Below are 15,882 nucleotides of genomic sequence, written 5' to 3' on the forward strand. Positions count from 1 at the left end.
GTCTTTTGTTACACTGTGGCTTCTTTGTCTGGCGTTTATTACCTGTCCCTGCTTCTGCAGCATCTGCCAAGTTCAGGAAGTATTTCTGCAGCACGTGATTTCCGATCTACAAAAAGCAGTTTTTGTTTTTCCAAAATGACCACCAGGAACAAAAACGGAGAAGAAGAAAAAAGCGCGACCTCTGGCTTTAAGGCACAAGCAAGTGTATTTAATGTTTGGGGCCAAGCCTGCCTTTGTGCTGAAGCCAGTGGTTCAATGAAAGGCAGCAGTATAGGGGTCACTTCAGGCATCTGCCGCACCTCTCATCTGCCCATCTGTGTACGCCGCTGCCCTTCTGTCCACTCACATCTAGAATCGCACCCCGCCTGCATAATGTTGCGTGCAAATGCGGATTTATCGCAGACATGCAAGTCTGCAAGAGTGTTTATATCCTGCATCTGTTTAAAAGCACGAGAGGCAGCACCTTGCGCTTGCCTTGGCTGGAGAAAGGTGTCAGGCTTTATTACAGGGGGGAACTGATGTATCCGAAAACCATAACGGTGGGAAGTAGAAGAAACCAGACAAGGAGGGACTCCTCTGGAGGCAGAAAGAAAAACTCAGTGAAGAGAGAAACAGTCGGTGAGGAATAAATAATGCAGTCCTTGCTGGGTTTTATCAGTAGCAGTTTAGAAGTCAGGCGTTGGCAGCTTCTTTTTTGCTCCACTTTCCACGCTTAAACCGTATCCAGTCGACAAATCAACGCAAAAGATCTGAAACCTCGCAGTAAATTCACTAATGCTCCTCAATGCCCGTTTAGCAGAATTTCTGCTTGCCTCGAGTTCCTCGCCGTCTGCGGGATCATCGTGATTTACGCCCTCCCTGTCACTGGTGAGGACATCGCTGATAACAGAGCCGTTAAGTATGAGGAACATTTATGTCTCCGTACGAGCCAAGACGTTCTCTCAAAACTTGGAGGCGCTCCCGGGATTTTCACTTGGAGCAACACCTTGTAGATCTTCACTCATGCGGCCTTCTCCAAAGAGGAGCCTCCACGCACAGATGTGGGGTGTCAAGACTATTTGTGTTATACATTCTCCACATTTCTGATGAAAAGGACCCCTCTCTTGGCCAATTTTGGTTTGCTTAGACTAATATATTAAGACCAAGTTTCAAATAAACACAACTCTCTCTCTTTTCTTTTTTGCTCTCTCTGCCCCAGTGTGGATGGACGGACAATAAGGCAGTTGTGATGAAAAACTTTATAGGAACATTTAACTTAAGAGTGAGGGATTGAAGCGGGTAAACAAAGCATTCCTTTCCCTTTCATCACCATTTAACTGTTCCCTTAACATTCAGTCTCACCTCCAGGCCAGTGCCCACCAGACCGAGGAACTTGTCAAATAAATATAAATCAAAAGGTAAAGGTTTATTCCGCTAAGTTAACATGCGGTTGCTTAGAAATTTAGACTTTAGATCACGCAGCCTAACGGCATTTCTAATCTAGAATCAGCTGCAAAGCCTTCGGTTCTGGCACTGGAAAGAGTCCCGTAGAGGGGGTGGGGGTGTGCAGTGTCTCTCGCGGTGCACTTGCAAGCAGCAGGGATAGCGTGGCTCACAGCAGCACCCCGGCGATGGTGTTCCAGACTCGTAGCCTGGAGGGCCATTTGGTTATACTCAGGGGAACGGTCGCTGTGTCAGTCATTTGCAGCGGCCGCTAAAGAGTGCACTTAGCATCCTCTGTTTCCCCCTAGCAAACATGTGGGAAGTGACATGATACTGTACAAGAGTCTGGACAACATATAACATTTCAAAGCAATTTCCTAATTGTTTCCAGGCCAAGGTCGATAGCTTGTATGGAAGCAATCCCTTCTTTCAAACTTTTCTTTCTTTTTTCTTTTTTTTTGTTGTTGTTGTTGTTGTTTCCATCCACAGATTGGGAAACATTAAAGTGTTAAGTAAACTTGACCCAGGCAGGGCTAATTCATTGGGAAATAGCTGTGGTTCGTGCATTCAGTGCCATATCAGTAACAGACAGACAGACAGACAGAGCGGTTCCTTCTACCCGGATGGTCACCATATGCTGATATGGTTTCTGCGGTGCAGTCCTGAGACATCCAGTCACTGAATAATCACATTTGTTGTCTATGATGAGAAGCGTGTATACAAAGGGTGAGAGTAGATGTGACCTGAAGGCAAAAGGTATATGTGGTCCAGATGCACTGCTCACGTCAAGGAGAATGAAACTTCAGGCTCAAGCAGACTGTGTATATCTACATGAAGCTGGCTCAGATGCTTTCTTACTCTTCAGCGTGACTTGTTTGAGGTTTTAAGGCTGTGATTAAACTACTGAATCACTCGGCGAAGAGAAAATATTATGAGTGCATTAGGTTTTACAATCAGTGACAGGATCACTTCTTTCAATTTAAGTAATCCGCTGATAAGAACTGAAAACAACTTCTAGGCCTCATGTTTTTACTGATAAAGAAATGTCCTTGATGGATGTTTTTGGTTTTTTTTTTTTGGAAGGGAGCTATTAAAAGGGCATTAAATAAATGAAATGAATGCAAAACAAACAAACAAACAAAAAAACGTTTGCATTAATCATGAGAAGGAAGTGCCAGACTGTTGGGCTTTGTTTTGAATTTTATTTGTACAGTAATGGTGTGGAATATTGTCCAGTAATATATGTATATAAATGATCTTATATATCATTGTAAAAGCTCTTTACACTCTAACTGAATGCACCTCAAAACTCAGATCCTATGCAATGATGAGGTAGACATTAATAATGGTATTTTCCGCCCTCTGCAAAATATCGAATACACCTTAAATTACTCTTATCAACGTAAGAAATATATGATTATCATGAAACTCTGTACATCACAAATAATAAAATAATTATAGAATAGAAATTATACCGATTTGAGTGCATTTTGTATATTTACAAAGAAATGCCGTTTGCTCATCTCTTCATTCGTTGCACTTTGTAAAGTTTTCGACTGTACAAATATTTACAGCTCCAAAAAAAAAAAAAAAAAAGGAAAGAAATGAACAGCAGTGCATTCAAAGCTAATGTGCATTTAAATATCGTCTCGTTTGCGAGTCCTTTTTCATTTTTTTTTTTTTTTTTTCATTTTTTTGTAATTTTCATTTTCGTCATCGGAGAAGACAAACTCTCGCTGACCACATGTCCTTGGCGCAGTCAGTTGTGGAAGTGCATTTCGTAAAGATGCAGACTTTTGAGCAAAAAGTTCGCCTCAGTTATGTGTGCTTTCTCTCTCTCTTTCTCTCTCTCTCTCTCTCTCTGTTTTAATATAATTGTTTTACAACAGGGCCCCAGTTTAGGCACAAGTCTGATTTTGTGTCCTTTCTGTCCGCAAATGCTCATGATCATCCGAGCGTCTCTCAGCTGGTCTCCATAAGGCAAAAAAAATAAAAATAAAAAAAATCTCTTGAAGGCATAACCGCCGCAAATCTTATCTCCTCTCCTTGGACCAGTCTGTGTTTGGTTTTATTAAACATTCGGCCCATTTATTATTATCATTACTTTGAAACAGGCACTTGCTCGGGCCTGTAATGACTCCAGAGTGGCAATTACGGCCTGGATGCATAGACCCTAAAGAGTTCAGCCCGGCTGCAGAGCTGCAACAAAGCGCTGCTTGACGGGCAAAGGCCGCTGTCCTCTGGCCTCGGCACGAACAGGTGCGCAGTCGGACTCAAAGGGTTCCCATCTCTCCTTCAGTCGGATCACACAACAGCATCGTGTGAGCCGAGCGGACACGTCTCATTCTCTGGGAAACGAAAGCATGTTTGCTGAGTGATAACTTGTTGCATGGATGACAATTAATGTGCTTAACACTTTAAGGTAGAGAGCGTAAGTTAATGTGACTGTACTGAGTCTGAATAAATAGAAGACGTCGCCTCGCGTGTGCATCCCTTTTGAATAAAGACAAGGCGCGTCAAGCGCCAAAAGCATTTCAGACCCGTGGGGACTTTATGTCTCCAACCTGGGACCCATGAAGACTTCTCTTAAAAAAAATTGTCTGTCCTTTTAAAGTTATTCGTGAGTAATGGCCGCTACCTGCACCCACACTGCTCCACCACCATGTCCTCGTACTGTTTGTACACCACGTTATTGCCCGAGTCTATGTACAGGATGCTGATGGGGCTGAGTTTGGTGGGGACGCAGCAGCTGGGTGGGGTGCTGTTGGGGTCCATGGAGTTCATGAGCGTCTGTATGATGGCGTGGTTGGTCGGCTCTAGGTGCGACCTCAGGGGGAAGTCGCACACCCCCTCGCAGTGGTACGCCTCGTAATCCAGGGGCGCGATGATCCAATCGTCCCAGCCCAGCTCTTTGAAATTCACGTGCAGCGCCTTTTTGCTGCACCTGGATTTGGATTTCTTCCCGTGCCTCTTCCCGTGCCGGTTGCTCAGCGCGGTCCTCCTCCGCCGCCGGGGGCCTTCTCCTTTGACCCCCTTCAGTGGCGACACCCCCTCCTCCTCCTCTGTCGCCTTCACCGCAGCCGCCACTTCCTTCTCACCCACCGACCTCCGCGACTTGATCTTCTCCTTCATCTCGTTGAACAGGTTCTCCCTCTTCTTGGAGCGGGTGTAGGCGACCAGGATGGCCTTCTCCTGCTGGGACCGGCCGCTCCTGTCCAGCCCCAGCTGCCTCAGGTCAACCTCGGTGTCTGACTTGCCGAGAGTGACCCTGAGCTGGAAGCAGAGCTGGTTCCCCTGCTGATAGTAATGCTGATGCTGCTGATGATGGGGATGTTGATAATGATGCTGGTGCGCCTTAAACATTTCCCACACGTTCAAAACCTCCCAGCCGGCTTTGGTGGAGTCCAGCAGGTCCAGTGACCTGGAGTCCAGCAGCCTGTCGGAGCGGCAGGGGTAGAGCTGGATGTCGTAGAGGCCCGTCGTCTGCAGGGAAGTCTGCAAATCCCCGGGCGCTCTCCTAAAGATCCTTAATTCCGCCCCGACCAGCTCCTCTTTTTCTGAAAGGGTTGAGACATCAAACAGATACTTTTGTCTTCGCAGAGGAGAGTGCAAAAGATCGTCTGCAAGGATAAAAGAAGAAAATAATTGCAGTCAGATTCACTTAGGGTGTACAGTGTTCAGAGAGAGGGGGGGAGGGAGGGAGAGAGGGAGGGGGACTCACATTCTCCCACAGAGGCCTTCTCTCTCTTTCTTGTTTTTCAAATGTCCATCCTGAACCTGCCTCAAAAAAACTATAGCTGACAAGACCTCAGTTTGGAGAGGAATGACCATGATTATATTACTCGAAATAACACTTGTTACTATTATTTGTCTCCAGTTAGAATTCTAATTATGTTTTAACATCTTTATAATCCTAAATGAGGTAAAGTTTACTAAGTCAAGTTAAAATTTCTACTATATATTGTGTGTTTCTTAATTTCATTTCATGCCAATGTGCAGCAGATCTGGCAGAATCTGGCTTATTTTGTCCACTTGATATCAGATCTGCCCTCAGCAATTTTCATTTTTTTCTAACAACTGTTCCATCCAACACCATTTGTCTATATTTTAATTCCACCCAGGTTTGAATCGAACCTGTGTCTTTCAATAAAAACCCCTCTCATTTTATGTGCTGACAGATTGATTCTTCATTTCTATTTAGAGCTGGAGAAAACTTTTTTCGAAAACTCTTGCAGAGTTGCACAAAAAAAGAAAGGAAGGAAAAAATTAATAATAATTAAAAAACAAGCAGCAGAGTAATGTGACGGGCCCTGGGTGCTGCCAGACACAACGGACCGAAGGCGACACACTGTACACTCAGCTGAACAATACACAATTAATGCATTATTCCCTGCTGGAGACCCAGGAGGCCTGCAAATATTTCATCAATGCGGAGCAGCGAGGCTGGAATACAACACCGAGACACACTGCACGATAAAAAAAAAGGCTTCGGCGCATATTAAATATCTGCATTTAAATATGTCGAGCGTGCATTTAAATACACACACAGCAGTGTTAAAATGTAGCTTGGACTGGTGTAAAACATATTAGATTACAAGTTGCACTGCATCCCAGTACAAATAGTTTCATTTGTGTGTGTGTGTAATTTCCGCTTTAAAACACATTTATTTATAGATTAAAAACGGGAGTTTTTGCAGCTATGGATGAAATAATTCTCTAATTTCCGGTGTTTTTTTTTTATTATTATTTGAACATTTGTTCCCAAAACTGACATCAGTTTGGGTAAAGGATAAAACTTTTATCTAAAAGATTTAATTTAATTTCAAAATTAACAATGGGATAGCCTATAATGGATGGGATATTTTTATCTCTGTCTAAAGAAACCTAAACTTAAAAATTGAATTAATGCTGCATGGTTTGTGATTCTTAATATTTTGTTTTATTATTATTTATTTCTCAGTTGTTTGTCGCCGTTTGTGTCTGGACGCGTTTCTTAATTAAAGTGACACCGCTACATCTAAACACCACTGTGATATAATTTGTTAAAGTTACTCCAAAGAGATATTTGACTCTGGTTGTCAGTTTCCCCTCTGTGAACCCTGCCGAGTCGAACAGTAAAAGTAGATTGAAACCTTGTGCTCCTTTCGGTGACTTTGTACGTCTGGTTTGCATTAGTTGTTTTTTTTTTTCTTTCTTTTTTTTTCTTTTTTTATAAGACCTCAAACAAATCGAATACAAGTTCGGCAAATAATTAACAGTTCTCAATTCCCATCTTCCTCATTAAAGCACTTCCCCTCTTATATTTCATCTCACCCTGCCAACGACAACATTCCCGTTAAAAACGCGCCTGCACGGACTGACTTGACTGAGCAGGCTGTTGGAATTACTGAGGGTTATTTGTGCTGACAGTTTTAAAAAATGGACAGTTTTCTTAATTTCATTATTATGTAAAAAGCCAATTTTTCCCATTACGCGTAAGATGCTTGACGATGGATAATTGGGGGAGAATGCGGTGGATTTTAACTGCTTGCTTAAAGCCTGCATCCTGTGCACTTTTGTTTGACCTTGTTGGTTGTATCTGAACAAATGCAAAACATGTTTTTGTCATCTATGCCTCTGTTTGGAGAGACAGAAAGAGAGTGAGTGAGAGAGAGAGGGAGGGAGAGAGAGAGGGAGGGAGAGAGGGAGAGAGAGAGAGAGAGAGAGAGAGAGAGAGAGAGAGAGAGGCCGTGCTCCACCATCTGCGCCTTAATGAGTTACCCCAAGTGCCAAAACTAATTTTCAGATTCGGATTATTCTTTTGTGATCTTGCCTTTTTCTGACCTCCAGGAAACACCCCGCCTGGTTTATAAGCAACTTTCATTTACCTACATAAGTGTGGAAGCAAAAGAAGCCGTAAATCTTCTGAGTGCAGGCGGTGTGACTTGTTTCTGCATGCACGAATAATGCGTACCAAACAAAAAAAAGAAAAGCGAAATGGGTATTTTACGCGTCAAAAGTTCTCCCGTGGGTAGAGGCTATATCTTTCCCGATGGAGGCGATTTAAATAACGACAATTCCCAGCTGAGGTTCATTGTGCAGGTTAATGCAATGCAACACTTTGGGGATGCTGGGAGGAATCCGAGAAGCAACCGAAGGCGCTTGAGCTGAAAGAACGGGAAGAAAAATAATTTTCCGTAATTAAAGTGGCGGTCGCAAAGGGAGGTTCCGCAGTAAGAGAAAAAAGAAAAAAAAAAAAAAGAGAGCCACTTCACAGCGGAGGAAGTGCTCTTTCATTTTTTCTTTCTCCTCTCTCGTCGTTTTTTTGGTGATGTGCCCATCGTGGCCGAGCTAGGTCATTATGGGAGAATAGACAGTGTTTGATATGTTATGACATGAACACTCAATTAGATCACCGAGTTCAAATACTCCAGTCAGCCGTTCGATGCCAAGCATCTCTCAGAGGGTCCAGCTCGGGGTCAGAGCCAGTGACACATCACATCAAAATCACAGGAGAGAGTGAGGCGTTTTTCCTATCAAATCAGCTCACACTGCAAGAAATGGCCACACGGACGAGCCATTTAACTTCAGATTCCCTCTTGTAACGTTGTTGTGGATGCGTTCAGCCGCACGACCGTGTAGAAAAACTGGAAAACAATTTGGAGAGTTAAGTTTGAGAAAAATAAGCTTCGAATCTTGAAATAAAGCTACCGATCTCCCTTTATATATAAATTTCATTTAAATTCAGTCATGAAAAAGGTGGCTTTCCACGTGAATAATTTCAGCTGCCCCTCTCCGACTCTGGACTTTAAAAGCTCATCACCAGAATGGACACTTTTTACAGCGTCCCAGAGCCGAGGCTCGGAGCGTTTCAGGCAGGAGGGAACGCAAACAAAGATAGCTTTTATTTCTCTCTCAAAGATTAACTCGGCTTATGTCCCCTTGTGTGTCTTGGATGTGTTTGTGTTTATCAGATTGTGTTTGTTCTCGTAGGCCGGTCAAATCACTTGGTTACACATGTTAACTGACCCAAACACCTGCTTCTCACACCGACCCGCTCTGCCCTTGGCCCCCAGCTCCCTTTGTCAGCACAAGTTGGCCAAACCGGTAACCATAATGGAGACAGATTGAACGTTTTAACCAGAGCCGGGTTTTTTAAGGATTTGACTCTGTTTGTTAAAAGCCAACGAGCACTTGAGGGCGTTCGCGGATTCGTGAAAAAATAAATCGACAATGAAACAGCCAACAAGTGTTTTAACTGGAAAATAGTATCCTCTGTATTCACGTGGAGGCTTGGGGGTAGAAGACTTTTTGCCGCAGCCCGCACTGACATTGATTTACAGCCTTCATTTAGAAAGCGCCTCAATTAGTGTTTTACTGTCGTGTTACCCGGAGGTTAATTTAAGAGTAATATAACTTAATCCTCGGAAAAAGTTACATGCTTCGGCGACTGAGAGCCAAACGGATCCGAAATTCACCACAAAGCGTAACACTTTGCAAGGAACAACAAATCAAACTTCAGCTTCCAAATCTTAACTTTGATTGAGGGCTTACTTTTTGTGATTTTACGAGATTTTATGGGCGTAAAGTGTGCGTCTGAAAACTCCCCCTGCTTACTTTAAAGCGTGCGTAAAAGTTGTAGCAGTTGGCTGTTTTGCCGTTTTTACGCGTCACTGTCGTTTTGACCATATTTTAGTTCTAACGGGAGAATATTAGACCAGTCCGATGTAAAAAAAAAAACAACAACAAAAAAACAAACAAAAAACAAGCAGTGCCACGGAATAAGGCAAACACTGAGCTGACGGAGTTGGCAGCGAATTGTAACCAACCTGTTCCTCTGTCCACAAAACTTGTTATGGTGTTGGCAGATTTAGAAGAGCGGAAAAAGCTGGCGTTTAGTCCGAGCTTCTCTGCAGCCGAGTATGTCCTGTATATAGACAGCATGTATTCGTGCGGAACAATGGCGTCCTTTGGGTCTTCTTTGTGATGTCCCACAATAGGATGCGAAGACGCGAGGATGTCTTTTAAGAATTTGGATGACCTTTGTCCGTTCTGATGAGAGATCCTGGCTCCCCTGTTCCTCCTTGGCGCCGAGGGAGAGATGATAGCAGCAGACTGGAAACACGGTATATTCCCAAGTAAAACAAGGAGGAGGCCCAGATATATCGTAACGACTCGAGATGCGTCCATGGCTGGAAGGGTCACCGGGAGATGTTGAGAAACTCTTTTTTTTCCCCCCTCCCTCGCTGAATAAAGTTGGATTCGGGGTGCCGCCGGAGCCGGAGATGGTGTGCGCTTCAGGGTCGGAGAGCTGCAACTTTTGCGCTCTCCGGTCGCACCAGAAGAAGTGCGTTTTTCGCTCTGGACTCCACACAAGAGCGGAGGCTGTTGGGCCGAGAGGAACACGCCCACATGGCGGCTCAGTGCAGGGCTTCCCAAACAATTTCATGTCACAGACTTTCAAACAGACGCGCACTAGAGCCAACGGACTGCCAGAGGATACAGAGAAAGGAATCAGTGTGGGAAACTTTGTTGTCGGTTTTACAGCGAATAGAATCAGTGTTTGGAAATTCTATTTTTATTTATTAATAGTATCATTATCATTAGAATTATTGAACGATAAAACCTTAATCATGCTATTTTATTAATCACATTACATTGAAATTAATTTCTTGCATATTCCCCCCCTATCGTCTATTGTAAGCGGTTTAAACTAAAAGCTTCTTTTCAGATACATAATGTCTCTGTCATTGACACATTTGCGAAATTGGTCCAAACTGGTTTCAGAAACATTACAACAGAGGGGTAGTACTTCTTATCACGAAGTCTTTGACAGCCTGAAAGCACCCAAGGACGATCATATCAGATTAGATTAGATTTTACGCACAGATGGGCTGAAGACACACAGCGTGACCATAAAGTTGTGACATTTTAAAGAGGACTCGGGAATCTTCCTAAAACGATTAATATTCAGGACTATGGACGTCAGTAATATGATAATGAATGAGGACAAAATAATGTGAAAAATAATAAAACACGTCCGGTCAGCTATCAAGCGGTGAATCTGTAATGTTTGAATTTATTAACAAGGTGGATTCACGTCAATCTTAAGGGACGGGGGCGTCACTGAATATCCTGAGTACTGAGGTCTCTTGGGCTTAAGTGTAACTCGGAGTGTGGACGTCGTAGTCTGGACGTGGAGTCGGTTCAAAGGCCCCTGAAGACTAATGAAAGACTCTAATGACCTCTAGTGGTCATTTTGTTCTATTACAAGAGAGGAAACAAATAGCTCCCGCATCCATGTAAAGAATCCAGGACAAACGCTGCATTTACGTTAACTGGGGAAAAAAAGCTGACTGAATGCGAAACATTTTAAGATAGATTTATGAAGCAGGAAGTGCACTTAACACTAACATCCACGCGTGTGTTTTTACTAGGTAACTCGAAGGCTCACATCTATACAACAGTCAAGAGATCTTGCAGAGATCCGTCTGCGTTGTTGTGCTTTGCCTCGCCTCAAGTTCATCTCTCATTTGTCTTGTGTTTTTCCTGGAATCAACCTTCACATGCACAACTCTCTAGGACTGAAAGTAACCTGAAGGACAGTCCACCATGACAAGTTTTCCCACCAGATAAATTCCTCAGCCCCAAGGCGCTGTGGTGTTAAAGGGTGGTCTTGTGTCTTAAACACAGCTTGACTCTGTCAGTGTACAGATGCCAATTAGCTGACTTCTTGATGAGCAATGAATGAAACAACTAATGTGAAGGTTCTCAGTCATCCAGACAGATTATTGTATGTAGCGAAAAACAACAACAAAAACAGCTAAAAACAAAGGCAACTGGAAGACTTGAAGACATTTCAGCACTCACCCAAGTAGCTTCTTCAGTACTAAGAGACTGGAGGGGAGCTGGAGTTTAGATAGGAACACTTGTGGGCACTGCCTTTGACACAATCTCATCAAAGTTTGCAAAAGTCAGCGCCTTGAATTACATTCTGTTAAATAAATGATCAGCTATGGTCTTATGGTCCAAAGTGGTCTCATTCATTTCAGCTTTTGTTTTTGTCCCAGAAACCAGGAGCAAAAAACCTGCTGCATTTGTGTTCTTGCTTGGTCTCTCTGGGTTGCGGCATCTCACTACACTACGCTTAGGTGTTCAGAGATGAGCGAAGTGGAAAGGCATTCTACACAAGGCAAACTGTGTCCTCCACGCATTAGCTACACCTGCTGTAACACTGAGCGAGGGGCAGTGTGCACACTGGAGAGGGTGACTAACGCAGAGAGCCAGACGACCATTACTGCTCACCTGCACACCTACGGCCAATTTGAAATCACCAGTTAACTTAACATGAACGTCTTTGGAGGCTGAGGGGAAGCTGGAGAAAACCTGCACAGAGGATCATAGAAAGTCTCCAGGTGGCCAGCACCCTTGCTGTGAGGCAACAGTAAACAGTGAAATGTTAAAAGTTCTCAGCTGCAGAATAGATTCCATTTAAATATAAGTCCAAATCTGACTATACTGCATTCCCCTGAAGGACATATATGTGACTTCTGACCTCAAGCATTGTTATTTGGCATATTGAACTGAATATTATTTTGAAGGCATTTGCAAGCACCCAGTGTGAGGACAATTCCAGGGGAGGCTAACACAAGGATTCATTTTAGTTTAACACAAACTATCAATTTAACACCGTCTCAAATAAGGCAGCTACCCTGTCCGCTGTCACAGCTAAATAGCTAATACTATAATGATATCAGGACATGGAAGAGGCTCAGTGAGTTTGCTGTGCGGATAGTCACAAAGACAAAGTTCTCTAAATACAATGTGAATCTTAGTTAAGTTGTTTGTTCTCCGATTCCGGCCTCTCAGCCATCGGTGATTTTAGCATTTAATCATGCTTCCTGCAGTGACATGTCAAATGGTTCTTGTGAAATAGGTCTGTGGGGACGAATATTCGAATGGACAGAGTGGAAAGGTGAAGTAACTAAGAGGATTTTCGTTGCAGCATATAGACTTACCACAGTATCTGGTTGTCCCAGCAGAGGGCCTCAGTGAAACAAGTCAGGCTGCTGCTCTGGGGTCACATGATGGCATCTTTTCAGTGTCCACAGAATTTCTCCAGAATCCCTTTTAAGGCACTTAATTGAAGAAAACACACACAATTTAGAGCAGATGGAACAATTACATGATTTCATAGAGATATAGGGCACAATTTCAATATTAAGGAAGGAGTCTGTCTGGTTTATTCATGGTTGCCAATCAGGGGATAGATAGCTTTCAAAGACTGTTTTTTTTTTCTTGTTGTTGTTCTTTTTAATGATTTTTGTTGTTGTGTTTGTAATTCTTGTTGTTTTTGTGTGTTTAGAATCTGTAAATGTCATTTGGGTGGATGACATTTAAAGCCTGAGTGCTGAATTTGCCTCAGCCCCGATTTCAGCACCATGGAGAGCCAACAGCCAATCTGATCCTGAGTAGCTGTTCAGTAGGCTGTCCCCCCCCCCCCCCCCCCCCTTCATGCAAATCACTGTACACACGGCCATGCGTTATATGACAGGCCTACACTACGCACTTAAGCTGGCATGGTTGTAGTATGAGTCCTGGCATGGCCGTGGGGGAAAAATGATGTTCGAGAAATCCGCGTAAAACCGCATCACTGATGGGCGAAATGTATTAAATTCTGGATTACTAAATATAACACAGATGTCACATGTAGCACATGTTAAAATGCACCTGAATGAGTCTATTTGATAAATGGCTTCTTCAGATGATGAAACACAGCACCACATAACCTACATTTGCCGTTTCCAAACATGCCAGTATAACATATAGCCGTATTATTTTCCTATATGTGTGCTGAGGGGCTTCTGGTGGTTAAGTAACGCCCCACGCGTTATGTAACACCCCCCGGGGATGGCAGGCACACTGTGCGCGCACTGCCAGTCCTCGCTTCTCGTCCGATCGAGTGTGTCATCAGTCTGCACTCGGCTCTCCTCCACCCGACGTCCGCGCAGCAGATCGGAGGCTGGCACCGCCAACAGAGGAACGAGCCCTTTGTGCTTCACCGCCTGACGCGCATCCTTCTGACAGAAATCAGCCACCGAGCATCCAGGCAGGTGCGTTTGTGCAATCATCCGATTTATACAAAATAGTCATATTGTTGTTAATTCAATCGCTGGGGGTGGCTGGGAGTATAGGCGGGTTGTTTACAAGTTGTTTACAAGGGATTTTATTATTTATTTAATGTGGAAAGCATCTGCGCAAATGTGCGGGGCGCCGCTGGGTGAAATCAGGCAAGATCGGGGTTTAAAGTTGGATGTTTACGTCGCCACACTTCTATACTGAAGGCATGAAAACACTCCGAGTATGGGGTCGCCAGATGGAGGGGGAAAATGGACATTGCAAATGTATATCAAGCTATTTGATGGAAGTATGTAAGAAATGGCCGTTATTGTATAGGGGACAGCACCTTATAGGTCTTTGTATAGTCAAGAAAAATGCCTTTAAAGTGAGATGTGGAAAACAAAGGGGGGCATGTAAACATGTGACAGGGTGTATGGGTTCCCTCATGGGGGCAGTGGCTCTGAGAGATGGCTTAAATAGCTGAAGTTCTTTCAAATGTAAGCAACAGCGGAATAATCAAATGATCAATATATTTGATGGAATTCCGTATTGGCTGCAGAAAGCAGAAAATCATGCAATGATGATGCAGTCTGCTGAGCTTAAAAGAAGTGTTGCAAACAAGGTGCTGCTCTGAAGACAATGTAATCTTTCAGTTTTTTTCCAAAATAGGTGATTGCACAGACTCACACACCGTCCAGTTGTGGATGGTGCGTGAGTCTGTGTTATCACCTCTTCTGAAAGTTCACCAGCATCTGCCTTCACTGAAATCAAACGTCTGACCATCTATTAATAAGCACATCACCAGTGCAAATGTACCGGCTGCGTCATGGGGCTGATGTCATTAGTCCGTGTGCATGATCAACATTAGAAAGCATGTACTTCAGCGTGGATTAAGGGAATTATTATCGACGCCCACTCCACGCTGTTTTAAAAAGTAGACCATCTGGATGAGGGACACTGTCAGTGGGACGCTGGTAAACAAGTCTTTAAGCCTCCACTCAAGCTCAGACAGCCTTCAATTCCTAGTATTACCAACTAAATCAGTGCCCCGCTCATTAGTTCATGTTTGGATACATTTTTATTTTTTTTGGAGAGATTATGGATCATGTGTGCAGGCATGTTGGGTTGTTTGTTGCTCGTGAAAGCCGAAAATCCCGTGTTTGCAACTTAGATCACGATTAGCCTTTTACTCAGCGGGTAGCCAGTCAACTTTGTCTGGAGTCAAGCAGAGAACCAAGTGGATAATCCTACCTTACAGACTCTACACGGAGTTTCAGGTTACGAGCTGATATTACTGATCAGCGTATTTTATCCAGGCACCAGAACAAACAGCAGAAGATGACTCTTCATTTGGCTTCAGGATGCCATACAGTCTATGAATTCATAACCTTGATGGTGAAAGAGCCCAAGGAGCATGTTGTTATGCTAAGATTTACCAATTTAGCAGTAGCTGCAGCAGTGTACGTAGAGCTTAGGTAGATGGGAATGTCATTATCTTCCAAGTATTGGACAAAGAAACTATTAGGTACTGAGAAATTTCGGTCAAAACTGCAAATCTCAAAATGATACATCTCCATTTAAAAAGCCAGTGGATCTCCAAAGAGCCAGAGGCATTCATTCACCCAGAGTTTCACGGCAGTTCGTCCAAATTTATGTTGAGATAGTTCAGTCAGGTCCGACTGGCAGCACTGCCCTCCCTAGAGTCACAAGGCTGGTGTGGCTAAAAGCCCAAGCACCTCTCTCTCCTCTCAACCACACCCTGTTTGATGGAATTATCACTTATCTCATCCGCTCAGCTCTTATTTCATTCCATCCACATCTATCATTTATCTTTGCCCCATTTTCATCACTATTAGTCGCTTTTCTGTTTTATAAAATGCTCTGTTTCGCCCTTTACTGACTGCAATACACTGGGACTACACAAAGCAAGCCAGTAGCATTTGGTTTTGTGCATGACGCTCCCTTAACAACACATGCTGGCTCAAGGACAGGCTGTTCATTCAGTCTGGGAAAAACAAAAGCTGAATGGCAACACCCACACATCACCTCAGAACGTTCTCGATATTCACCCAGCGAGGGAACGTGTCTGAGGATGAGCAGCAGAAGCCCACACTACGTACAGATTTATTCATAATTGGTTCCATCCAGCTCGAGTCCTCCTTGCATCTTTTTCTTTCTTTCACCCTCGGTTGCTATGACTGTTGCTAGGGCACGGCTGTGGCTGCTTGGCCTTGTTTGGTGCCTTTAATCTGATTCTGCCATGCTGGCGTGCCAGGCTGCACACTGCCAGCACGATGAGAGCGTGGATGCTTGAAAACAAAAATGAAACTGTGGGAGAGGTGGCGCAGGGCTGCCCGGAAC

The 15,882-nt window shown here is 43.8% G+C and overlaps 1 protein-coding gene across 1 annotated transcript; it reads right to left on the reverse strand.

Moving 5' to 3' along the window:
* Positions 1 to 2,648: 2,648 nt before the first annotated feature.
* Positions 2,649 to 9,628, reverse strand: gdf6a (growth differentiation factor 6a). Its single transcript, XM_084558041.1, has 2 exons — positions 9,231 to 9,628; positions 2,649 to 5,042 (listed from the first exon to the last, which is right to left on the reverse strand). The coding sequence occupies exons 1-2, from the start codon at positions 9,589 to 9,591 to the stop codon at positions 4,057 to 4,059; spliced, it is 1,347 nt and encodes a 448-aa protein (XP_084414167.1). The 5' UTR covers positions 9,592 to 9,628; the 3' UTR covers positions 2,649 to 4,056.
* Between the last annotated feature and the right edge of the window lie 6,254 nt (positions 9,629 to 15,882).

This window comes from Chelon labrosus, assembly GCF_963514085.1.
Source record: "Chelon labrosus genome assembly, chromosome: 12".
Taxonomy (NCBI): domain Eukaryota; kingdom Metazoa; phylum Chordata; class Actinopteri; order Mugiliformes; family Mugilidae; genus Chelon; species Chelon labrosus.

Excerpts from the sequence above, each read along its gene's own strand:
- gdf6a (XM_084558041.1), bottom strand. The coding sequence starts at position 9,591 with ATGGACGCATCTCGAGTCGTTACGATATATCTGGGCCTCCTCCTTGTT. Across the intron at positions 5,043-9,230 it reads TTTTGTGGACAGAGGAACAG|ACGATCTTTTGCACTCTCCT; the intron begins GTTGGTTACAAT and ends TTATCCTTGCAG.